Genomic DNA, 27,883 nt, shown 5'->3' with positions numbered 1-27,883 from the left:
ATCACTAAAGAGTCTTGACACGCTCGGAAGTTGAAAGAACTTCTCTTCCCTCTCCATAAAACATTTGCAAGCTTGAGAGTGCTTTGTTCGATTCTGCCACTTCTGACTGTCCCGGTCAACAGTATACCATGCTCTGTGAAGGCATCTACAACTTTAGTAGAAAGAAAAAAAATTGTGAGCAAGCATATGATTACTGATTCCGTCTCGTGGCAATGTGTCAGCAACTCTCATAAGTACCCTTCCAGCTAGACCTAAGTCCGCCTTGTACTGGTTTGAGGGACTCTTTGAAACCTGGTACACTTGAAAATAAACTTAGTAGCCTAGTGGAAGTATCCGGTACTGTATCTTGTATCCTAAGCGTGTGAAGTTTTCCTTTATAAATTGTTTGAGACTATTTCTTCCATAGTATGGCCCCCTTTAGTGTACTCATATAAGCCTGGTGATGCGAAAAAGCAATATTTAATTTTTCCTGTATTCATTGGTATGCGCTTAGTGATGCGGAGACGCAACATGGGTTTTACTCACCTAAGAATTCTAACACGAAACAAATTTGGTACAGAGCATTACTGTACAATATTATATTTATGTATTTTGTCTTGAGTTAACAAATAAAATGAGCTTTTCGATAAATTAGGACGCGTAACTTAATTTTATTTACCCCTGCTATTCTAACCTACATACTCTTAATTGTTAATGACAAATTGACGAATCAGTTTTAATTTGCTATATATGTAAAAGGTGGAGTGTAGAGAAGGAAGTCCTATGGCATGCTTTAACAGTTTGCCTTTGTGTTTTTCAGGAGGAAGTTTGATCAATAGCAATGCAAATAATCCATCGGAATGTTTGTAACTTTTGGAAATATCGAATGGACCACGCCTATTATGAAAGAACTTTACGTCGTTTTCATTATTGTGGTATCTAAGTTCAAGTTTATTATAAAAAATGTCTGATGAACGACTATGAATCTGAAATATGTAAAAATCATTTGTATTGTTGTTGTATTTAACTTTCAAGGGAATTACGGAAATACCTTTTTGGAAAAAGAAGCCTTAAATTTAGATAATTTCCATCAGTACACACATCACGTTTTCTTTGCCATTGTCAAGTTCTGCGCAACACTGTTTCCTAAGGCACTACATCTTTCTCTCTTATATTCAAGAAGGGATCTAGAGCTATCTCCACTTCTAGAGCGAATACTACAAAATACTTTGTATTCTGTTTCTGTGGCAGATCCTCATAATATATTTAAAGAGGCTAAGATTGGAGCGTCTCCAAATTGTAGAGATGATGATGTTTTAATGTACATTACACAAAATGTAAGATCGTTTGAAGCCTTAGTAGATACGAAACACACATTTTACTGGAACAACAGAGTACATTTTTTAGTAGTTATTTTCAACACGACATTTTCTCATATTGAGCCCAATCTCAAAGCAGTACTTATCAACACAACCAGAATCCAAATTATTAAATTTCTAGTACTGTTAATTTCAAAATTTGAAAATAATAACCAAATATTAACTGAGTATGATAATAATACATTCAATGTTACTGCAGTATCATATAACTCATTCTCAAAATCTTTTAATATTCAATATATGCAGAAAAACTTCTTCGAGGAAGCAATTGTTGCCTTAAAAAGAGGATACAATTTTAATACATTTGATAATGTTAATGGTTGCCTACTTCGAGCCAGTAGCGTTTATGGGGAATCTTTGCCAATTTTCTCCCTCAAGAAAGATAACGGAATTGATGTGTTTCACGGGTATCTTCCAAAGATTTTGAACGTTATAACAAAACATTTGAACTTATCTTTGGAGTTCTACAGAGTCCATGGATACAAGAAACTTGGACAAAGACTTTCTAATGGAACTTGGAGTGGCTTGCTGGGAGATTTACATAAAAAAGAAGTGGATATTGGATATACGAATATTGTTATGAATTATAAACTTTTAAATTTTGTTGAATTTTCAGAACCTTACTACATAGATTCTGCTACCATATTAGTACCAAAAGGACACGGAATTCCCCCATGGAAATCTTTGCTGATTATTTTTCAATTCGAGTTATGGTTGTCCATTTTAGCACTATTGTTAGTGATCTCGGTAATTGTCAAATTTTTTATCATCATCCTGCGTGACAAGAAACAACTAAGTTTCTATTCAATAATCTTAAAGGTGTTGAGCATTCTTCTGCAAATCTCAGTACCACAACCAGAAGCGGATTCATCGAGGATCCTTCATTTTACATGGATATACTTTAGCCTTATAATTAGCTCGTTATTTAGCGGAGCTATTATAAGTGCTTTAACTATTCCACAATATTACCATGATATTGATACTTTGGAAGAACTAGCGCAATCTAATACCCCAGTAACAGGACATTCGTATTATAGGTCACTTTTGAATGACACTAGCAATCCGATTCTAATGAAAATATTCAACAATTTTCAAATTAACATTAACTATGAAGAAATACTTCGTAGAATATCACAAGGTGAACAGATTGGATTTATTTTGGCAACTTCTATTTTAGAATATCTAACTAGAAAAGTAGATCCGTGTTTCGTGTGTAAAACTAATTTTCATTACCTGCATGATACTTTGGGAAATCAAATTCGTGGCATTGCTTTCCCAATAGGATCCTCTTTATCTCCTCGCTTCAATATAGTTTTAAGGAGAATTCGTGAAAGTGGACTGATTAATAAATATTATTTAGACGAGGTAAGGGCCGAAGAACTAAAACGTGTATGTGAGAAGCCCTGCAATCAGTTGGTGGTTTTATCGTTGAAACACTTACTGCTGGGTTTCTCTGTTTTGTCTACAGGGTTAAGTATGTGCCTAATAATATTCTTAGGTGAATTATTTTACAATAAGTATGTACAATCTTGCTAAAGTTGGGGTAAGTTATTTAAAGAGTAATATTATACAATCATGGTGTCTCCAATTAGGGACCTTTGGTGCAGGTATAACTAAAGACTGATGGTTAATGTGGCTACCAGTAAGTGTGTTATGAATAGAAAGAAAAGATTGTCAAACATTATGATAAAACCATACACGCTTTATTTGTTTACGTTTAAATTATATGTCGTAAAAAAAGAAAGAACGGAGAAGTATTTAACAATAGTGAAGGTAAATATCAACAAGAAAGTAGGGCTACTTCTGGGAATGAGACAGGATACTAGAAGTAGAATTTCAAAAGGCTCATTCAGCAAGGTATGTTTTCTTTGAAGGAAAGTGACATGGAATTACCAACGATACTATACTGTAGACTATGACTTATGGTGTTCGATCCTGATGACATTCGTATATTCAAGAAAACATTTTTCGAAACTTCTAGTAGAAGTCATAATAAATTTCGCTGATTTCGTTTTCCAGCAACTGGTGACTATTGGTAATATTCCACAATAGGAGGATATCCTTAAAATCTCAACCAAAATTTATACCCATCTACTCAGAAATATCGACTAACTTTCTTTGGAATTTGAGGACGAACAGAGATTATTTATCTTAATATTACTCAGTGAGAAATCTATGACAAGAAATCATTAACATATTTTATAATGCTGTTAAAAGCCAAATTTCATACTGATGAAACTAATTGAGGTATTGTTATGTCCTAAAATATAGCCACAAATACGTACACACACACGCATATATATATATATATATATATATATATATATATATATATATATATATATGATACTCAGGTTACACTGAATTTCTCTATTAAGAACCATATTTAAGGCAGAGGTAAGAATGAAAGATTTTCAATTGTGCATTAATCATCAATCGAATATGAGAAAAAATTGAATTCTGATGCTGCGAAATCATGCGCGCACGAAAAGTTTAAATTAAGATTAGTTTTCTAATTCAAATCAAAGTTAGTAGTTAGTTTATTTTTTGATAAATAAATAAATATGCTGAGCACTCAAGTTGTAATGACGTTACATACAACGATAATTTTATTAAAACACCTAAACAAAAGTACAGCTACTGAGATTAATGTTACGCTAGACTACGTCGCGCCCTAAGAACAGTTTTGACGCGGCGTTAGTAAGTGAAATCTTATAAAGCTAACCAAGTAAGTTCTGTCCCTTTTTTGGAGGTCTGTGTTCCATTAGCTCTCACACTGTGAGTTGAATGGGAATTGAGATAAGATGTAGGTCAGTTGTTGATGTGGGTATATCAAACATAGTACCTGGTTGTGGCAGTTAAGTTAGACCGTGAACTTGCGTAAGGACAGAGCGAACTTCGGACCTCACATAGCGTCATAAGGGCGTGTACGAAGTACGAGTTCGAACGGGGTTAAACGCCACTGCAGCGGGGATTAATACATGGCAGGCCTTTTCTGAGACTATGATGACTACGCAGACGGTGCAGCGGTGGTTTAACAAATTTGAGAACAGCGGCTGAACACAGGAAGACGCACGACTTGCCGGAAGACCAATACATGTGCAAAGTGGAAAATGGAATTACTTCCCGGGAACATCTCGAGCGTAGGATGCATATGGTCCCCTAAAATAGATACATAATTAAGGGTAGCGACATAATTCGTAAGTGTAGCACAGAACCGATTGACAAACAAAATATTGCGGTCTACTGCATCACAGACCCTCTGGCATTTGATAGATAGATAAAGAGACTAATATATATATATATATATATATATATATATATATATATATATATATATATATATATATATATATATATATATATATATATATATGTCGGGGTACACAAAAAGTCTAAAACACTTCATACAATACACGTAAGTTTGGCCCTCCACTGTACAACACGTGTTGCGGTTGCCGATCGTTTTTTGTCTTCAATGTGGCGTGTGGACCTTCCTCTTCCGTCAGCAGTAACCAGTTCACCTCTGAGTGTAGTGGTGTGAAAGTGGTGATTGTGCTGATATCGAAAGGCACTGTGTCCAATGTCACGAGGGCATACCTAATTCACAAGCAAACGACGTGTGCAAAGCACAACAGTGGTCGAAAGACAATCCTGTCACATAGGGACCGGAGGGCATTAAAACGGATTGTCGAAGCTCAAAAGAAGACCACTGCAATGAAAATTACAATTGTGAACAATTGTGTGTGAGGGAACAATTGTGAACAATTCCATACCCGACGATTCAGAAGCTGTATACGACCATTCCACGGATCCAAGCTGTTTTGGACCAAGAGGCAAATATATATTCTTCTTTTGGCGTCCACCACACATAAACACGGTATGTGGTTTGAAATAAATTAAACAGTAACTCATACTAGCATATCATACCTCTTCAGTTATCGTCCATGTTGATTGTTCATGACACAATCAGGATTGAGCTAAAGTGTTATATTCCCTTATAAGTTGATTTGTCCTTGCAAACCGACCCCGAACGCTTGTGTTATGTAACTAGTGATGGACTGTGAGTGTTATCACAGACTATGGAAGGTGCTGCTAAAGTGCTGCTTGAGTTTCGTCGTCAGTTACACCGCTAGCTAAACGATTCTGAGTAACATTCCACTTTATTTCTTGGCAGAACCTCTCACTAAGGTTTTTTCATCCGACCACTATTTATCTTAGCAGAAGCAGTTTTACTTGAATTTTATAGGTCATGATGACCTTGGATAGTGTCTTTTGTGATATACATAACGTACTTGTAATTACTTTGGTATTTTCACTATTTAAACGAGCAACAAAAGTTTACCTTCTTCACAAAACACAGGCTGACAATTTTACACCACCTCACCATCTGCTGAATTCAGTGTACACAACCGTTCTACTCCTAGTCACGTACTAAGGTAGGTTCATATCAAATCAACCAATGAAAGTTGCCTTGCGAAGTGCATTATTTTTACATTTTTTGGCATGATTGTACTACATTTGGTGAGTTTAAAAAAAGCGTTTATTTATTTCTTGATCTTCAGATTTTATTTTTAAAAGAAGGTATCTTGTATAGGTACCTCAAGTCTATTTTACGCTTTTTCAAATTTTTGCGACAAAATGAACGTTATTTTTAAATGAATATGAAACTAAATCATCTAGAAGAGAATTTTAAGCCTGCTACGTTTTGAATATGATTAAACAGCGCTTGAAAACCAGCATTACTCACCAACACCTAACTCAAAAAGAATATATTTAAAGTAAACATTCTTAAATCTAAAAAAATAATTAAAAACTATGGCCAAAATGTTGCTACTGACATTTGACTAACACTTAAATTGTGACTTTTCTTTGTGTAGAAATTGAGTTTATTAGCAATTAAAGTACACCTAACCGTTGGTTCAATTTATAAATAAACTATACACGTCAGATATTGAAACATACTTCGATACTCGGTTACTTCATAGAGGCAGTATTTTCTCTGATTTCGCAATATGAGAACACTATGTAACGTACTGTTACAGCCTTTATAACGGAAATTTTTATTGAAAAGGGTCTAACTTTTTACAGGTACTGTACTATGAAAATTTTCCAAAATATGTTTCTGTTCATATAATATAATTATTCGTTTATAGTCATACTCAAAATTAATATTTAAGTTTAATACAAGTTAGTAGAAATTATACTTTGGTGAGTAATACTTTTATTTACAGATTATTTCATGATAATTTCAGAGGTAATGGTATTTCAAACGACTGGATATGGAAATCATTATTTTATTGTAATTCTAAAATATATGCCCGCTATTGGGTGAGAATCTCTTGGCATTAATCAACAATCTAAATTTAGCAGAACACTTTAGACCCCCTCCGCCTCCTTTGACATACTCTGATCCTCCCAAAATCCAGTTGTATCCAGATTTTTACCAATTTTCTATTTGTTTTACATTCCCCGCCGCCAAAGCTCTTTGCTATGATTCGTACTACTTTCTGATGCTAGCGGAAAAACAGTATTTTCGTAGCACTACGCGGGCGTCTGCTTCGAGAGAGGACACATTGTTTCTGGCTCCAGAGAATTTAAGGCTTTTTACGAACTAAAAGTTGCAATAAGAAGGTAAAATAGTTTAAGTATAAATTAAACCGTTTGGAAGCCGTGGGAGCAAATAATGTACTAAATAACAAGTGAAAATAGACTGCAAGGAGTGAAAATTAGTGAGATGCAGAAAATTGCTTAAGTAACGCCATGTTTGAAGCTAAGTGATAACCATGGACAGGAGTCAGGCCTAGCTTTTGAGTTTTATCATTTTGAAGACAGTGTGAGGATTCGTGTTTTCCCAGATATCCCCATCACCTGTAAAATTTGTCCTATATGTTAGAGTCACATGGGGCCTAGCCTGATATAGCCTTGTTTGAATACATACTTATTGTTATTGCAACATGGTTCTTTCATTAGTAATATGAGGATAGTTTTGGTGTTTTGGCTAGTTAGATCAGTTTCAATAACGCCTGAGTAAAATTAGACAGGGCCTTCCGCTTACTCCCGGAATGAATACCGGCTTCCTTTAAGAATGTGTTAAATCTTCATATCTTAGGGGTTCTTTTCCCTTCAGGAAGGGGACCCCCCAATTCTTTGTTCTTCTTCCTCATAAATAGTTCAATTACAACCATCAGTTAAATTACAGAGCTATGAATTAATCAGTAATAGTGCCATTTAGATCCTAAATCAGTTTACCCCACTTTTCGATCGTCAGAGCCGATTTAAGGAAAGAAAATCTGGATACTTGATTAGCTTGCGTACAATTATAGATTGGGTGTAGTGTTAACTAACGTGTGTTTGAAAATATGTATTAGTATGTGTAGTGTAGTTTATGTGAACTGTAGTTTGACAGTAGTATGTAGATGTGTATGGTAAATATGTGAGTATGTGCGGACAGTGTATCATTTATTGCCAAATTCATTTTCATTATGGTCCGTCAGGATAAGTATTAGAAATTTCAATAATAATTTAGTCGTTCTACTGCAAGAATAATTCAAAGTGCACGGATTAGTATATATACTCTCAGCGCAGTAGTGATGAAGTGTGTACCAACCGTTGTTTCAGTTTCCGGTTACGTGAATAGTGATTTAGGTTTGTCCAAATTGAGGTTTATTTCGTTATAAACTCCAAGAACATATTATTTCTGTCCCGTAGAAACCAATAGTTAGTTACTTTGATCATTGATATGACGTCTCTAAAAATTACAACGTTCTTCGTAGCTAAATAACTACAATATACAGTCAAATAAACTTCGCGTATTTCCTTAAATAGTAGTCAGCTATTTGGTCTAGGAATTAATTCGTGCGGTTGGTACGCACACATTGAAGCTGTAGTACAAACACAAAATACATAAATACCTTAAGAAAAATATTGTCCATCGCTAGCCACCACTTTCGCCCATCTGTCAGGCAATGTACGGATTCCGTGGCGAAAGAAGTCCTCATCCTTGGAAGCGATCCAGTCAGAGACCCATGTTTAGATATCTTCTGAAGAAGTAAACCGCTGTCCAATCAAATCGTTGTTCATGCAATCGAACAAGTAGTAGTCCGAAGGAGCAACGTCTGGTGAATACGGCGGGTGGGGTAAAACTTCCCATCCGACATTTTCTAAATAGGTTTTGACCGGTTTTGCGACATGTGGGCGAGCGTTATCATGTTGAACAATAAGTTTATCATGTCTGTTCTCCCATTCTGGTCGTGTTCTGGCCAGAACTTGCTTCAAACGCATTAATTGTCGTCGATAACGTTCTCCATTCATAGTTTCACCCGGTTGCAGCAGCTCATAGTACACCACACCTTTCATATCCCACCATATGCATAGCATAACCTTTGCACAGTGAATATCTCGTTTTGGTTGTGATGGACCTGGTTCACCTGGTTTCACCCAGGCCTTTTTTCGTTTAGGGTTCTCGTAATGGATCCACTTCTCATCACCCGTAATAATTCGATGCAGAAACCCCTTTCTGCTCTGTCGTTGAAGCAGCAATTCGCAAATGGTTTTTCGTCTTTCAACGTCTCTGTCTTTCAATTCATGTGGGACCCAATGTAACATCTTTTGAATCATTCCCATGGCTTTCAAGCGTTTGGAGACTGTTGTTTGATCAACGCCTAATGCTGCTGCAAGTTGTTCCTGCGTTTGACACGAATCCTGCTCGAGCAATGCTGTCAATTCTTCGTCTTGAAATTTTTTTGGCTGTCCAGCTCGCTCTTGGTCTGCCAAGCCGAAATCACCACTTCTAAACCGTGCAAACCACTTCTGACACGTTCGCTCAGCTAGAGCATGGTCACCATACACTTCCACCAAAATACGATGACTTTCAGTCGCACTTTTCTGCATGTTAAAGTAATGCAGCAGGACACCCCGCAAAAACACTTTATCAGGCACAAATTGCGCCATGTTCACTTAACTACAAACTGGTGTTGTTGACGCTTTAATCCACTGCCCTATACTACGAACGATACGCGATGACAGGGGTTTGCAACACATGTGTGGATACACGGAACTGTGGGACGCTCCGTTCGTTGCGCCATCTCTTGTCCACCCGCACGAATTAATTCCTAGACCAAATATATAAAGTTATTTTTTCAGACCGGAACATTAATCCCTTTTCCATTCGTTGCTGTAAAATGGCATTCATTGTTGTCGTATAAACAAATCATATTTACGTTAAAATTGTCATATATGATATTGCTTTGCTCGTTAAATAAATATGCGATCTTTCATTCAGTGAAGTGAAATGTATTATGGTTTCGAAGTAAAAGGATCTGGGTTCGTGTAAGCTTTCGTGTTTTAATCAATATTGCGATTGTATTTGCCGTACTGGCGTCTGCGTTAAGTATATGAATATGACTGCTTTTATAAGTCTTGGATATATTAACTATAAGGCGCCTAATAGTGAATCTGCGATACAGCGTTTATAAATTTATGTAAATTATAAATATATATGTATATTGAAATATTTATAAAACAATAAGAAAGCATCCCTAGATATATGTGTGATATATTCATTGATGTGAAAGAATGTTAAATGTGTGTATAATGATTATTTCTTTTTTGAGTGTTCGTTATTACACCAAAGATATGTACGAAGATGTTTGTGTAAATAGAAGGCTACATTTCTACTTCGCACTTTGAGGTTTGTTTAGACCAGTATTTCCACACGAAAATGTGGTCTAACAGGGTGGATAGCGTTATATGGTGAACATTTGAAACGTTTTATGATAAATCAGGGAATCTAATAACCATCTGAAAATTCGGTCTGTTGAAGTTCAGGCGTTTGGCTTAATATTATCCAACAACCGTAAAAAAATTTCCCTCGTCATCCGACAAACCATTTCCCTATTGTTCGTAGCGGAGACAAACTGGATAAGGACGAGTAATTTAGTAAACAAATACAGTAAACTTTCGATCTATTGTACCCAGATGTCGACCCTCTCTCTTCTCCACCTATCTTCATTTTCTTAGCCTTCAATAATCGACATCTCAAGACGTAGCGCTCTTGCGAATGGGGACGCTACTGTTGTAGTTTGGCAACTAAAACCACCAGTACAACATTAAATTTATTTTTAATTTTAAAAATTTTTGGCAAATCCCTAGTTAGGATTTTCTACTTTTTATTGCTTTTACTCTAGTTTCTCCATCATGTCCTTAGAACCTCTTAGTTTTCTGAGGGGACGGATATTTTTTTTTGATTGTAGAAATTCTAAATTAGCGCCTACACCGTGTACATCATCCTTCGAATATAATTCGGGATCCTCAAGTTCTCGGTCGTCTGGATTTTCTCGTTGCTTTGAGGTCATTTGTGAGGCTAAATATTTTTTTAGCTGCCTGTTTCGGCCTATGAGTGAATATTTGGCTATAGAATGTTGTATGTTAAAATTCGCCTATTTACCTTTGTAGTTGTAGTGTTCTAGCTTTTCCTTTGGCGCGCCATTCTCCCTTCTCTTCCCTATCCATTCTTCTATTTCTTCCTCTGATTTTTTTTATTTTTAACCTTTCCCCCTTAAGTTGTGAACCTCAAAAAGTTTTTATTGCTTAACATATGTCTTTGGACTAAAACTAGCAACTGAGATATTGTAAAACACGATTAGTGGTGGTACTTTATTTACGTAAATTACTAAGGGACTGGTTCCATCACAGATTGACCTCTGCGAAAGCGACCTATGGTTCGTTCTTCCATTAATTTTTGCCTACCTTCTCTCTTGTCCTGTGCCGTTTGGGGATTTCATCTCAGACGATGGATTATTTCTGTATCTGCTTTCATTTGATGTCGATAAATGTTAATGTAGTAATAGTTTAGACCCAAAAGTAGGTGTATCACCTTGGATTTTATTAATTTATACATATATTGCACGTACGTATATTTACGTAAATTGTATATTTAATAAATATCAAACTATGTCGTTATGCGCAGGCGCTTAGTAAGAATTGCATTATATCGAATTTATTTTTTATTTGATGTAAAGCGTTGCAACCTAAAGAAATATTGTTAGTCGGGGTAATGAATATTTAAGAGTATGAATATTAATTGCATGTTTCAGAATATATATATATATATATATATATATATATATATATATATATATATATATATATATATATATATATATATATATTGAAATATGTGTATTGATTTATAAAGATGAGCGATGTATACGTATAATATTAAAGAAAATGTGTAATATTGAATTGAGAAAATATATATCTGGTCGTCGTACCTAGTCCCCGAAAACTTATTGGTTGCCAAAGCAGAAACATCCGACATATATAATGAATGTTAGAACACCGCCGCATATTATATGATTTTCTTTTAACTGTGTAGTTTCACTAAACGAAAATAAGTAATAATTAATTTTATTATCTGCATGTCTTAATACATGAAAGCAGGTTACTTCGTCACTCCATTACAAAACAAACCTATGTCGTATACTATAAATCGAATATCAGAACATCCTTTGTGTACCAGCATATAAACTCCATTCATCCACCTACGAATCTCCACGGTGAACCAGTGTTTTTTTTGTCTTCGAATTTGTGACGCCAAAATAACCAAATTCTTACCTGCAACCTAAAATTCTTGTTCGTGTTTACACACACATACACACACACACACACACACACACACACACACACACATATATATATATATATATATATATATATATATATATATATAACTGGTGTGAGAATATATCTCGAAAAGTGACAGAGTAGTGTTAAAACAAATAAATTTGTTTCAATGGTACTGAAATAATATGAAAGTTTAATCATCCGATGAGAAAAGAATTCAATTAGGTCCGTAATCGAACCCAGAATTTAGAATAACGTAAGAAATCTATAATCTTCCTGGGTAGGAAGACAGAACGTTGATAAAATTTTATTATTCGAGAATGAAAATGTTTAGTAGAGGGCACCCATAGATTAAACTATGCCGTGTGACTTAAATAGTTTCAACATATGTGTGCTTATGGCTATATTTTGGAATATATCACTTAAATGCTTTAAAAGTGCCATCATAATTACTATGTGATTAATATTTACCTTTGTCATTAGTGAGATTTGGACTCGTAAAAGTTTTCAAAATTAAAAACTTCTAAAATTCTACCAGATGAGAAAAGACGCATCATAACGAAGTATTTTTTCTTCTTCGATTTTCTCTTTTAATTTTATAGTTTAGTAAAACATATATACTAATGTACCAAATATTTCTTATATATATATATATATATATATATATATATATATATATATATATATATATATATATATATATATATATATATATATATAAATATATATATATATATATATATATATATATATATATATATATATATATATATATATATATACATATATATATATATATCTGTATCGTTAAAACCTGAAATCAAAAGACTTATATAAAGATGCAAATATTTTTTCTTTCTTCTCTGTAACAACAAGTAGATACGTATGTATGTTTAGATGCGTCATTACGACGCCACTAATTATTTTATGTGTGAACTACTATAATATGTATACGTACACGTATATTAATAGCACGTCTTATAACAATGTTCATTTTTATGCGAATATAAATAATTGCTTAATACCATTGTAGTTAGTTAGTTTTTTTCAATTGAATATATACACTGTCCAGTATGAGTGCGAGTGTGATTGTAGAATGACTTTAATTCTTAAGGTGTAGTATCAATATTAATTTGTTGTATTTATACTAATTGTATATGTGAAATATGTGTATATGTGAAATATATTTGTTGTATTTATATCAATGTGTTGTATTTATACTAATTGTATATGTGAAATATGTGTATATGTGAAATATATTTGTTGTATTTATATTAATTTGTTGTATTTATACTAATTGTATATGTGAAATATATGTATATGTGAAATATATTTGTTGTATTTATATTAATTTGTTGTATTTATACTAATTGTATATGTGAAATATGTGTATATGTGAAATATATTTGTTGAATTTATATTAATTTGTTGTATTTATACTAATTGTATATGTGAAATATGTGTATATGTGAAATATGTTTGTTGTATTTATATTAATTTGTTGTATTTATACTAATTGTATATGTGAAATACGTTTCCTATGGGTCAATGTGTTGTCCAGATCGCGAAAGATAAATCGGCTCTGGGAGAACAGCTAAGATGATAGGATAAGCCAGAACGAACGACGATCTTCAGAAATTCAAAAATTTTCATTGTTCCAAATATTTATATATTTATATTTTATTTATTTTTAATTTTTTTCTTTTCTTCTTGGCTAGTTCAAAATGTGGGATCGACTTCGAGATCGGTTATCACATACCAAATACCGGTTAATTATCATTATTAACAGATCGACAATTCAACTAAATTTTCTCATCAGCTGAGCTGGGTCTGATCCACAGCCACTTGTGTGGTTGCCTGGATCCAGATCAGGGTTGTATGGGGGACATGTATCTCCCGGATCACTTGCAAATTGATCTTCCATTATTAGCATCCAAAAATAATTTATCCTTTAACAACTAATCGAATACCCTCACCGCATTTCCCATAATTTTTCATTATTCCTTTTTCTTTTAATTTTCCTTATCTTTCTCCTTTCCTCTTCTTCTCCTCCTTCTCTTTTACCTTCTTTTCCTCTCGCTCTTTCTTTTTCCTGTTTCTAACAAAACTGAAAGCAAAATGGGATTGTGACTGGGAGGTGTCGTTGCACACGCGGTCATTACGATCTCTTTGATAACTATTATTCGGAAGTCCGATATAAAGCATTTTAAAACAGAAGTTTAAAATCAGCTAGAAATAATACTAATGGAATGTTTAAATAATTGATTTACTATCTTTTCTATTATTACACCTCCCATTCATGATTCACCTCATCGCCCCACCATCAATTCACTTTCATATTATCATTATTATTATATATTTTTTTTGCTTCAACTAACCTAATGTAAGGCTAATGTAATTGCTTCATACTGCATAGGATAAACTATCATTAGTCTAAATTACTATAACCTCTCTGTAATGCACAATTTATGGACAAATAATCATGCGAACCCTACTTAGAGTCACTATATTAGTCTGGTTAACATTTGAAGTGCCTATTCATTACAGCACACTATTTCGTGTTGTGGATAGACCATAATTATTATCGTTATGCATAACAAAAAAGCTGTTTTTATCAGACTAATCAAATCACTAAATCGTGCGATATTTACGGTAATTAAAGTTTCCGAAATTAAGTAGTCGATATAGAATTAAGGTTGACCAAAATTAAAGGATATTGATGGATTATTTTCATTATGTTCTAACTCAAAATGATACATTAATTAAACAAAAAAATGGAAGGATATTTTTACCTTGAAAAGGAAATGAGACAGCATGTAAACGAACAAAGCAACGTAATATTTTCCTATATGCTGTAATATTTCATTTATAGTCAAGGTTTTGAATTTTCTAAAATAATTGTAAATTGTAATTATCCTCGATTTTTCTGTTATTAAAACGAAGTTAGCAAGTTTTCCACCGATTTGTAATAGTCATAGTATCCTAACTGAGATTTAAATCATTTCAAGAAAAGCTATGGTTCTCAATGACCTCTGGTGGTCCTTTTTGGAATGATAATTTTGTTCAAGTGTAGCGCTACCTGGGATCGTCAGATCACAGGCAGCTATCAAATACGAAGGAAAACGATTATCTTTGGTGTCAAAATTGAATATGTTTCAACCTAATCGGCTTCTAAATTAAGTGTTGATATTGTATTTGTTAAATTGTGAATATGTGAGTTTATTGCTGTAAAAGCTTTGGTTTATAACTGGAATACCTACTGTAAGTAAATTATTTTCTTGGAAATTCTCTTGGCAAGTTAGTACGCCATTTAACATTGTGGTTGTTTCTATGCTGGTATCGCTGGTCGATATTTGAATGATAATGAGTTTTATAGTTAAATTCTCAATTTTGTGATCTAATTTAAATTCATTTTGTGTTTTTTTTGTATTCTCAAAATTTGGCAACTAATTATATTGTTTACAGACATAAAGTTGATAATATCCGATTTAACTCTATTATTTGACTAATTTAGAGCTTAGTTTACCTGGTGTGCTATGAGAGTATTTTTACTAGTAGCTATTGGATTTAATAAGTTCCCACTTTTGTTCAGTTACTTGAATTATACCAATATAACCATAATTTATTTTTTTAGTGGGGGAATTAAATTCTCCTTCCTGCCAGCGTGCACGTTTAAGTTGTCTTTGCGGAGGCAGGTGCGCGTGTAACGTGTTAATATCCTTCCAAAATAATTGTAGTACTAATATAAATATATATTTAGAAACAGGATATACGTTACAATGCGTAGAATATATTTTCAAACTTCAGTAGAACAGTGTTAAAAATCAAGGCTGTTGAACTGAAGTTTTATCGGGAGTATCCATTTGGCATTTCTCGTGCCACTAACCAGTTCAAAATAAACTATCATATAAATATCCGATGCCTTAGTTTCATCTCGAGTTGAAATATACTACGTCTTACTTCTTGAATATATTAAAATGTGTGAACTTGTTATTGTCTTATAGATGTCTGGAGGGATCTAAAAAGGTGATAGTAATAGTATTTGTCTTCGACTCAAACAGCGTACTTGGAAACAAACCATAACTTTTAATAAACCACTGATTGAAATATCTGTTATATACACACTGAGAAATCCATCGCTAGAATATCTACAAACACACGCTCACTTCCTGATCGATGGTATTAATAGCTGTTCACACTGTGAATACGTGAAGTTGAACAAGCAAGATAGGTGCCTGAAAAGTAAGTCTGAAGATGTAAATTATTATAATATTCAACACCATAAGATTGGGTATATACACTTCTTGCAAAACTTGGTTAGTGGTACATTCGTTATTTCTGCCTAAGAGCTAGAACTTTCAAGTTATAAACGATTATAAAAAATATTATCAAAATTTATTAACATTGCTAAATTTTCAGGCCGGAGAACTGAAAGATTTTCAGTGAACCAACTATCCAAGTCTCTTGAACAAAATTCTAAGATATATATAATAAAATTATACAAAATTATAAGAGATAATTCTTCATTCATTAAGTCTGTCCTCCTAGATGTGACTTTTAACCAAAGAGTACGTCGTCTATATACCAGGATTTTCCATTTTAGAGAGATGATTCATTTCTCTCAGAAAAAGATAAGATTTACACCTTAGATGGATACATGTGAAACACTATTGGGGAATGGTGTCTTTTATCAAGACAGACTTTTAATTTTGTACAGGTATGCATTTATCGCAATACATATTAAAATTACTTATATAACATTAAATTAATGTGTGATGTGGATATGAGAAATGTACACTACAAGCGATGATTGGAGAAAACTTCACAAAGTGTGTTATGGTTTATATGTGAGTCATACCTTAGAGATAAACTAACTAACCGTATGAACTGTGGAACCCGTAGGTTCAATACCGCATTCACAAGAGCTCTCTACTGACATCTGTCATCAGCCAACTGGATCCATTTTCTACATTGTATTTCTATTTCAGCGACATTTATCTGATTATTGTCCCCCCATCTGCACCTAGATCTTTCTAATGGTTGTCTTCTAATTGGTCTTCCTGTTCAGACGTTAAACGCGTTCCTACTTTCTTCCATCCTTGCTACATGACTTGCCCACCTGAGCCTCTTAGACTTGATGAGCTAACAATGTTTTGTAAACCGTAAAAGTTATGTAGTTCTCCGTTATGAAGATGCCGCCATTCTCCATTCCCGTTCATATTGAGTCTAAATATTCCTCTCATGATCTTGTTTTCAAATACTTTCAGTCTACGTTCTTTCCTCAGAGTAAGCGACCATGCTTCCCAATCATACAGAACAACAAGCATGATTATAATTTTATATATTTTAAGCTTCATATTCCTCGGCAGAATGCGCGACGACAAGACATTTTGAACTGAATAGTAATACGAATTCCCTTGCTTTAGTCGACATTTTATTTCTTCGTGAATATGGTTTTCGTTTGATAAATTTGATCCTTGAATCCTTGATAATATCGATAGTTTAACGCGTCCATAATTTGCCGTATTAGTATCTGACGAACTTTAGTTTTCTCTACATTTACTTCTATATCCATGTCGCTGCAGGCGTGTAATAAGACCTCTGCTTTTCTTTCTATTGTTCACCTTTCATCCCTTATTAATTTATCACCATCAGTATACTTCTTAATCTGTTGAACACCATTTGACTTTATTTTCTGGTTGCTATCTTTGAATTCCCTTATAACGTACTTCAGGACAAAAATGAATAACAATGGCGACAACGTATCTCCTAGTTTCAGGTCATTCTCGATGTGAAAGCTCGTGGAGAAAAATTTCCCTACCCGAATTTTATTTTGGGATTCATTTCAATATATCTTAATTAATCTAATTAGCTTTCCCGGTATTCCAAATTCTGTAAGAATGTTCTACAATGTTTCTCTCCTAACTGAGTCGTAAGCCTTTCTAAAATCAATTAATAATTTATGTACCGGTGTGTTCTACTTCCACTTCTTGTCAAGTATTGGTTGAACGGTAAATATTTGGTCGATAGTTGTTCGTAGTCATCTAAATGCGCGCTGATAATCTCCAATAATTTCATCTGCGTATTGGATAAATCTTACTAATAGAATGTTTGAAAGGATTTTATACGATATTGACATAAGAGAAATGCCTCAATAATTATTACAATCTCCTTTGTCACCTTTCTCGTGAGTGGGAACAATGATTGATTCTTTCCACTCTTGTGGTAATGCCTACTTTTACCTGATAAGGAGAAACATTTTGTGCATCTTGTTCCACAAATTTTTACCTCCAGCTAATCACTCAGGAGGGTTATCGTCTACACCCGGAGATTTGTGTTTCTTTAATTTCTTTATATGAATTACTACTTCTTTTTCGGTTATTTTCTAGAATATACGGTTCGGCGATGTGCGTTTCTCTTTCTCTACGCACATTAGTTTGTGGCTGCGTGTTAAGCAAATCGTTAAATAAATCTTTCCATCTATTTAAGACACCACCTGTATGAGGGAAAACTGTTCCGTCGGCTTTATTTAATATATAAGCACGAGATTGATAGGCTTACTTAAATTCATTGGTCCCCTTATACAAGTCCCAAAATCCCCTTATACAAGCCCCAAATGTTGTTCTTATTATTATCTTCAAGTTTCTTAATTTTAGCTTTGAAAAAGTATTCTATCATTTCTTTGTTCTAAAAGGTTTGGAAATTTCCCCCTGATATTAACGAAATTTTGTGAAGTTATTTCATTTGGATTTTATAGTCAACGCAATTTAGCCAGTTTTCTCTTCTCTGCTAGTTAATTTGTTCCTGGTTTAACCATGGTTTGTCCCTACTGTCAACCTGTGTTGCCACTCCTTTAAAACCTGAGTGGAATGTAGCCTTAATTTTGGTACAACAAATTTGAACGAACCCAGATTGGTGACATTAGCTTAAGGTACATCCTAATTTACCTTATATTGCTAATGTTTTTAGAACGCACCTATAATGTGCTTAGGACATAGAGCTTGGGGTTTCTCCACCACTGTTTTTGAGACAGCAAAACAGAACCCTAGAGTTAAATAAAAGAAACTTATTATCACAAGGGATGACATGTATTCTGTTTAAAAATTTAGTGTGTAAAGTGTGGTTTGTGTAGCGAAATACAAGTTATGTAAATTTACGTGGGTGATCCATTCTCAATGTATAAGTAGGAAAGGTTAACTGGCTCATACCTACCTGGTTGATGACTTTTAAAGTCCAATTTTCGAAAAATCCACTCTGCGTAATGCCGCTGTCTTTGGAGTATTTCAGAACGAAATACAGTTTATTAATTGTAGGCGACACTATTATTAAATTATTCTTGGAGTTCCAATATCTCGCTAATTGTTTGACAATAACTGTTATCGCTGTTCAGTCTCCTGACTGTTGACTGTCTATGAACTCCTCACGACTCACTCCTTCACTCCTCACTGCCTTTTGACCAGAAAGACTGGATTATTTATATAACCAACCATGCGTGCATTGCAGTAGAAGACTTTCAAAATTCGGGTCAAAGTCATACCCGTGCATATGAGATTATTCTGAAGTAACTTGCGTTAACCAATTCCTTTTAAAATGGAGCGTCATGTCAGCACTCTGCATTTACATAACTTACATAACGCTGTCCGATGCAATGTATTGCTGTTAAACATGAAATTACAAAAATGCTTACAATCACATAGACAATATACATCATTTACATTCGCAGACTATGAACTCAGACATCACATTACACATTCCATAACAAGACCTCTTACAATGTAAAATTAAAATGAACAATGTTTTAAATTAATAAAATGAATTATTAACATCCCTTTACACTATGTATTTCTGCGAGTCCCAATTTTTCTTTTGCTGAGATGTTAATGTTATCTCTGGCTTAATCCAAGTATCCTCAACACCTGTGCACTCCGAATATTCTAAAACTGAGAATGTATGCGAAACCCCAATCTGGTATTCCTCTTTTACCTGACTCTCTTGTGATTTCTTTAAGTTAAATCTCTTTGTGTTCAGACATTCAATATTTCCTTTATTCAATGATAATCTCTCTTTCTCTATCTCTTATTATCGCTGCTATCAGGTAGTGATCAATGTCACAATCAGCTGCTCTAAACGATCGAATCAGATAGAAGGTAAACGCATCTAAAAATAGAAGGCGCTCATCACTAATCTTCGGTGTAATCTCACTTTCGTTCAAGCACTTGTCACAACATTAGGTAAGGCCTTCCACACAGAAAGTAGCACCGCGCTCTCATAGCCACTGTTGAAATGAAATGAAATCTTTTGTTTTACGACTCACGGTTATACCGGTTAGGCTAAAGGAGACGGTGATGATGAGAAATGAATGAAATGGTGGAATGAAGAAAGTGGGAAGAAACGGGTGAACCCTGAGAAAACCCAGGAGCATGGTGTTTGTCCACAATCAAGTCCACATGGCGGGAGCTGGGATTGAACCAGGGACCCCAATCACCGAAGGTGAACGCTATGCCACTAGGCCACCGCACCCCCTCGTAGCCACTGTTCTCATGATCGGTTTCAAAATCACATTTTAGATAATGGTGGCCGACCATGTTCTTCTGTGTAACACTGAAACGGTGGAAGTCAGCGGTGGCCAGGTCAAGACTGAGCATGGATGCTCTAGTCGTTCTTAGCATAAAAGATGAATATACTCAACAGTTTCTTTATGCCAAATGAGGTCTCGCATTATCTTCTAGAAGAATAACACCACAACGAAAGAGACCAGGACGCTTTCGGCTCATGACATTCTACAGCTTGAGAGTACATTTCTTCATTCCCTACTTCTGACTGTTCTAAATAATCGATCACTAGCACATATGAGTATACAGTGTACAAAGTTTCCTCGACGAAACAAGCAGTTTGAATTTCATCATTCATGATTAAGATGCACTCTTTCATCCCATGTATGTCTGATTAATTGATGGAGTGATCAGGTGCATTATTGCTTTAACAGTAGTCACTACCCGGTAGAGAAAATTGTTCCCTCCCACCACTTAATGGCGCTGAATAATTAATGGCGTCGCCATTCTTCTTGTCATATGATCCTGAATAGTGCCTATGGCACTTAATTTTCACACAATTGTGTACACTTAACTATATTAACCAGAATATTCTGCATAACATCATATGGTAGTTACAGCTCAGTTGATATTAAGAGTAATATTCTTTTCCTTTCTATATGAATAAACTCATCCACATGAACATACTTAATTTTAGTGATTGAGGTACGGGATCTACCGCATTATCCGGTGTTTTAATTAGCAATACTATTCCACATCTTTCTTTGAAGGCACGACACAATATCCGCAATTAAGATTTCACCTCCACAATCTGGCTATGAAAGTCACCAAATATTGTGTTTCCTACCTACAGGAACCGCAACACTGATCTTACTTCTATTCTTCTAGACGAGTCAACATCTTAAATTATCCATTTATCGGACATGCATGAACAGAATTCAAAGTCTTCAAAACTGTACCAAAACGAACATGTTATTTATTTGCAAATACACTTTCGTTAAGTTATAGTATTATTTCTTACTGCTTTCCTCGGATCTCCTCCCGTATAACGACTTTCATGGAAATAAATTTTGAGAAGCAAGCTATTACAGTATATTCCGATAATTTTAATTCTGATCCTAGCACGTAACTTGATATGCAATGACCAATTGTTCTTATGCCTTTGATTTGTCTGCTAGTATTAATTAATAGCTTATTTTGCTTAAAATCTGATTAAATTTGCAAGTAAATACTAATGAGATATAAATTTATTCTAAACTGGAATTAAACCATTGCTAAAATAGTTCACTGCTTGTATCAAAATTTTACATTTTCTGATGTATCAATGAAGACATTGGAAATCTTCTTGTGTTAATGTAACTAAACTGGCCAATAAGCTTCATAAATGCATATTCAAATTATTTTTACGTAGAAGGAACAAAAGTTTACATTGAAACAAAAACGTAGGAACTTAACTTTCCTAGGTACAACAAGTCATTATATTTTATATACAATGATTTTATGAATCATCTGATATACTTCTGTTTTGAAACGCAGAGAAAATTAATTTTCAAAGGTATATATTCTTATTCGATTTGTTTCTTATTCACAGATTGAATTAAAATTTCGATTACTGCACAACCAAAGCCAAACATGGATCCAATAAACAAAATACTGAAAGCTAATACCACATCATTCAGTGATAATGCATTCTTATTAGAACAGTATTCTGTACAAGTGTTACTTATTTCTCTCATCTGATCTGAAAACCACTTGGTTATCAACCCTGATTCCTTCATTCTCCTTATAACTGTACTAAAACTCTCGACGTAAGGAGACCCTTTAGGAAAACCGATTGAACGCATTAAAGTACCTAATGATTCTGGTATTATATGAAAATATTCCCGACATGCTGGACATGGATGAACATTTCTAGAGTAGTATTCCAGATTAGGTTTCGTAGTAATCACAGCAACTTCTTCTCCTTCTATAATTTCATTCATCATCTTACCGTAGTTTCTATCATATTGGTATTTTTGGTATAATTTCCATAAAATCTTATTTGAGCTATCTTCTAGTAAAGACCTATAATATGTTTTACCTTTTGGGATCAATGGTGATTCTGCTAAAGTTTTCAAGGTATTTATATTAGGATAATAGTTTGGCGTTGTTAAAACACTTACGATAGAACCTGTATACACTGAAACAAAGACTAGAGAAAAATAAATCCATGTATAATGTAAAATTCGTAATGCATTATTCTTCGGAGCTCTGACAGACACTTGACACAGAACTGAAAACAATCTGAAAGTTAATGAAATGAAATCAGAGATATCATCAGCAAACGTATACATTTCCATTAGCTTGTAAGCGATAATTACGATAAGCAGCATCACAGCTGTTAATATGAAAATGTATTTATCATAGATGCTTATTAGAGACTTCCAAGACGGAATCTGTTGACTTTTGGGTACAAGAATAACGCAAGGTTCTATACTAAAATATTCTGAGAATTCTATAACTTGCCATCTTTTTCGATTCACAAGTAAACTGGCGTAAGCAAGATCCACACTTTTTCTTTGTAAATCTCCTATAACTCCAGACCAACTACCATTTGGAGATCTTTCACCAAACTTTCCATGTACTTTTACATATGTTGATGTATAGTTCATGTATTTACATAGAGCTTCAAATACCTGGAATACATATCCTTTCTGCACGTACGTATTTTCGATTTTCATTAAATAAAAACCTGGCAAACCAGAAGATTGCACTGTAGCCACTCTAAGATTTATTGCATGGAGATTTTTTGACTTTGTAAGCAAGTACACTTCTCTGAAGAGATATCTTGTTTCATTTAAATTCTCCAACGTTAGATTTTTATCGTAATATTCAAGCATGGAATTATAAACCTTAGCAGAAACTGAAACATTTTTTAGTGTATTAGTACCAGGTTTAATATCTAAATTTTGCTTAATATATATAAGCAGAAAATTCGTGATGGGTTTGTGTTTCCTCGCAATGAAGATGTCATTTAAAATGGTTTCATTTGTGCACGGCATCGAAGAGGCATAAATCACAAGGAACCGTAACTTGCTGTTCCAACATAATATGTCACAGTCTTCAATTAACTCACGGAAGTGATTTAAGTCTTCAATCAGAAATATTGTGAAATCATTTTCTCTGGAATTCTGAATGGTCTTCAGCGTAGTATTGTCCTTAATAACATTGAAACCAAAATTCATTATTGGTAGATGATTCGCTTCCACTATTTCTAGGGTTCGCAATATACACAAAGTATCATTTTCCTGTGATATGAGTATGAGGCGATGTATCTCTAAGAAATCTGTAGTAATAAGGTCCATAATTGTACTCACAATTATCGCAGTACTAGTACAATCGACATAATTTTCTAGTGGCAAATCATACGCACTCACCCAACAACAAATAAACGAGAACGGAATCAAAACTGAAATATCAATATATGGTATTGCAATATTCATTTTGTTTAGTGTTCCAGACCCACAATCTTCTTATCCTCTGCAATCTTCATTTTGAAATTTGTTGCTGGAAGAAACAAGCAGTAATAATTATTTATTTCATTTAAATTATTAGTCTTTCTACATGAAATGAAATTCATAAAATGCATTACTCTTAATTATCTATGGAAACAATGTACTGGATCTGCATAAATAAAGAAGCTGATTCTCAATTCAATTATGCGTTATTTTTAGTGTAGCCATGTAATTGCTATTATGTATTATTATTTAGTGTAACACGTTGAAATATTTACAGTAACAGTTAGTTAACCTTGCCTCATTAAAAAGAGGTATTTTGCTTACCATTCGCGGTCAGCCATTCTGATTACTATTTTTCCACCTTCAGCCTCAGTTTTGAATGTAATGTAACGAATACAATGATTACCTAGATAGAGAGACCTAGCTATCGTATAGAATTCTTCTTTTTGCCTTATTGATATCGACGATGTGGCGTGGTATGGACTCCAAAAAACATTGAAAAGGTTGAGGTGTTATTCTGATTCACGGTTGCTGTACAGCAATCCGTAATTTACAAACGTTTTTGGGAACATTATGCAGGACACATCCCTCTTGACACCATTCCAGTTGGGCTCAATGGGATTATGTTTGGGGCTCCTCGGGAGGTCAGGCAACTATCTTAACCTATGTGGGTGCTCATCAAACCAGTCAGTCACGACTAGGGAGCGAAAGGCTGGAACATTATGTTACTTTAGATACAAGGCGCCTATAGTTATTGCAGACGAACAAAGAGGTGAAAGTGATCTGCAAGCAGGTAACTGTAACCTTTGCTGGTGAGGGATGATGTCAAATGTTCCAGGAGTTCCATATTGTCCCACATGAACAGTTTTGATACGCGGAATACCACAACAATTGTCTTCAAGTGTATCCTGTTGGCAAGAATAATCTCTTGTGCCATGTGGTTGATATAACAGTCGTTTCCAGCCATCAGCATTTTGCATTTTGTATTGTGACGCGTTATGACAAGTAATGCCTTTGTAGATGATTAGTTCTGTTCTCATGGGGTAAAGATGGCTCTGTATGGTAGATTGTTGTTCAATAATGAATGGATGGATAATGTGCTCCATTGTTGCCCGTCTATCCTCTTTCACAATCTGAGTTAGGCGTCATACACAACGACAATTCGACAATTGATACTGGCGGAAGTGGCTTTGCCCAAATGTTCATACTGACTGACGGTGCCGTTTGGGAAGCTCTGTGCCTTCACGACTTCAAATATTGAGTGGCCATTATTTTTGTCCCCAACTATCTGTCGGCAATCAAATACGCTGAGGTCTAATGTTTTACCCGTCCTGTAATCCACTGTTGCTTATACAGCCATGTGACATGTGAAGTCATCATTACCACATGTCACGTCCTTCTATTATATTCACCTGGAGAACCTCAGCGCTATTTTCCCAGAACAGCAGCTGTCTCTAACTCAATTGTTCGTGAGTGTATTTTTATTACCTGTAGCTCTGTGAGGAGTGTTATATGTGTTTTCTCTGTACAAAAACTTTTGTTCATCTAAGTTCATATGCACTACATTGTAATTGAGAAATAAGTTATTGATTTCACTACATATACTTTCAAATTTATTGGCATTTTTTTCTATTTACTTTAGGAACATACAGTTAGGATGTTTTATAAACCATTACACTCTTGTTCACTGGTGTGTGCACCGACATACCTAAACTTTGCCTACCTATATATAAGCTGACTATCATATGTTTTCTGTCGCAACGTTTAAGGCGAAAATTAAACTGACTACATAAATAACTGTCACTGTGAGCTATCTAAAAATGTAGGAAGAAGTAACATTTTAGGACTGCAAATAATTGGTTATCATCCAATGAAGATTTAGTATCCAGTGCATAAGAGAATAGTGATACGTTATGCATCTCTTGAGTAATGTTCTATTCGAATACAGTGGCAACAAGGGTCGGTTTAGGGTACACAATGTGATGCATGCACACTCATGTCCAAAATGATTGTCGCATATCTATAACTGTCTTCTTTTAAGAATATAATTTGATAATGATTTTGCAGGGTACTTTTAATACTGATAGTATGTGTATAATCGGGAAATGTATATTTGTGGTAAATTTCGTAGCAAAAGAATTATAAATACGAAAATTAGAACGAGTAAAACAAAACGTTGGACAATACATTTTTATTTTCGTTTTGTTGTTTTTATTTCTGCTCTTTTGACATGAAATTTGCCACATACATGTGTTTGCCGATTGTACACATACTAACATTGTACGAAATACCGGATGAATTCGTTATCAAATTATATTCCTACAACAACATATTTATAGACATGCGACAATAATTTTGGACATGAGTGTACATACATCGGCTGTTTCGGTGCAGATAAAGACAAATGTTGCAACTGTTGCCGGTAGACGATACAACGATGTATTTAACTTGCACAACTTATTTAATATATTTCAATTCTTTCTGCGCTCCACAATATTACTTTTCACCAATATGTATTTATGTTTTTCAATTGCACCGCGTATAGGAATGTGTTTTATTATTTCAAGTCAACAAATATTAGGCCAACTACTTACAGAAAATGGGAGATTAAAATTAAACTTTCAGTATTTTTTGCACTTTTCGTTGCTTGTGTTTGGTCTTCCCTACTGGCGTGCTAAATAAATGAGAGATGGTTGGGAGTGACCTATTAACATTTAGAGTTAAATGTTGTAATATCATATGTGTGTACTTTGGGCTATGCAAAAATGAGTTTTCTATTTCCTACAAAATTATGTGGTACAGCTCAAAAAAAATGCAATATAGTAAAAAGTAAATTAACTGAACTCCAAGTTTTGAGAACTCGTGATTATTTATTCTTTCTGTCTCAATATAGAATAAAGATTTTATTTTAGTTTGGTGCTAAAGCTGTGGTTGATCAGTGTATAACGGACACAATGTTGATCATACCTTATCTTACGTACTTTAATATTATTTGCACGGTAGTAATCATGCCTACAAAAGATAGTTCGAAAAGTTGTAAGGTTTCTAGCTCAATACTCACCATGTTTGCAAGAGAGTATGTCCATTATCTTTCTTTTTCACCTTCTTAAGTAGTTCGTGCACTAGTTTATGTGGTTATAGTGACAACTTTATATATTCAAGTTTCAAAGAAACGCAAGTGGTATAACACCCAGAGTTTTGTATTCGGACAGTTAGATAGTTTTCTAACTTCCAGTCACATCTTAAGAATTTGCTTATGAATTCTTCTGACTTTTAACTCGTGCATTCCTTCTTTACCGCAGGAAACGTCGAATATTGACTAAAGTTTACGATATTGTAGAAGCCACACACATGACGTCCCAGAAGGTAAACTCAGGCTACAAAGAGACTTGTCAAATGTGATAAAGGAAATTAAAGAAAAAGGTATATCAGTTATCGTTGCTGCGTCAACAAATGTCTCAATCAATATGCTTACTTATTGCTTAATATTCAGTGTGTACAAAATGTTTTATCTTCATGACTACTATGCAAACAAGTAATAAAGCACAAACATTTATAAATGAAGAAGGATATCAGGTAATTAATTACAAATGTATATTTCCTTATAAATACAAAGGACGGAAAATTTATCTTGATACACCCTTATACATTTTAAAACAAGAGGCAAAAAAAAAAAACAGCGAAATTTTAAACCATAGAAATATCACTAGCGGGGCACTATTTGACATATTCTATGATACAACCAGATTAACAATGTTACCAACGCAACGTAATACTATAGTGTTTTTTTTAAATAATAGTACGTCACATTATTGCAATTTTAAATCTATATGTTAAACTGAAACTTATA

The 27,883-nt window shown here is 34.1% G+C and overlaps 1 protein-coding gene across 1 annotated transcript; it reads right to left on the bottom strand.

Moving 5' to 3' along the window:
• Positions 1 to 22,101: 22,101 nt before the first annotated feature.
• LOC145670094 (glutamate receptor-like) lies at positions 22,102 to 27,186 on the bottom strand. The gene is made up of 2 exons (XM_081738593.1): positions 27,095 to 27,186; positions 22,102 to 24,082 (listed from the first exon to the last, which is right to left on the bottom strand). The coding sequence occupies exon 2, from the start codon at positions 24,016 to 24,018 to the stop codon at positions 22,102 to 22,104; it is 1,917 nt and encodes a 638-aa protein (XP_081594719.1). The 5' UTR covers positions 24,019 to 24,082; positions 27,095 to 27,186.
• Between the last annotated feature and the right edge of the window lie 697 nt (positions 27,187 to 27,883).

Source organism: Thermobia domestica, chromosome 1, assembly GCF_964235325.1.
Source record: "Thermobia domestica chromosome 1, izTheDome1.hap1.1, whole genome shotgun sequence".
Classification (NCBI taxonomy): domain Eukaryota; kingdom Metazoa; phylum Arthropoda; class Insecta; order Zygentoma; family Lepismatidae; genus Thermobia; species Thermobia domestica.
This window is presented reverse-complemented; position numbering and strand designations above follow the sequence as displayed.

Coding starts and splice junctions, on each gene's coding strand:
- LOC145670094 (XM_081738593.1), bottom strand. CDS start 24,018: ATGAATATTGCAATACCATATATTGATATTTCAGTTTTGATTCCGTTC.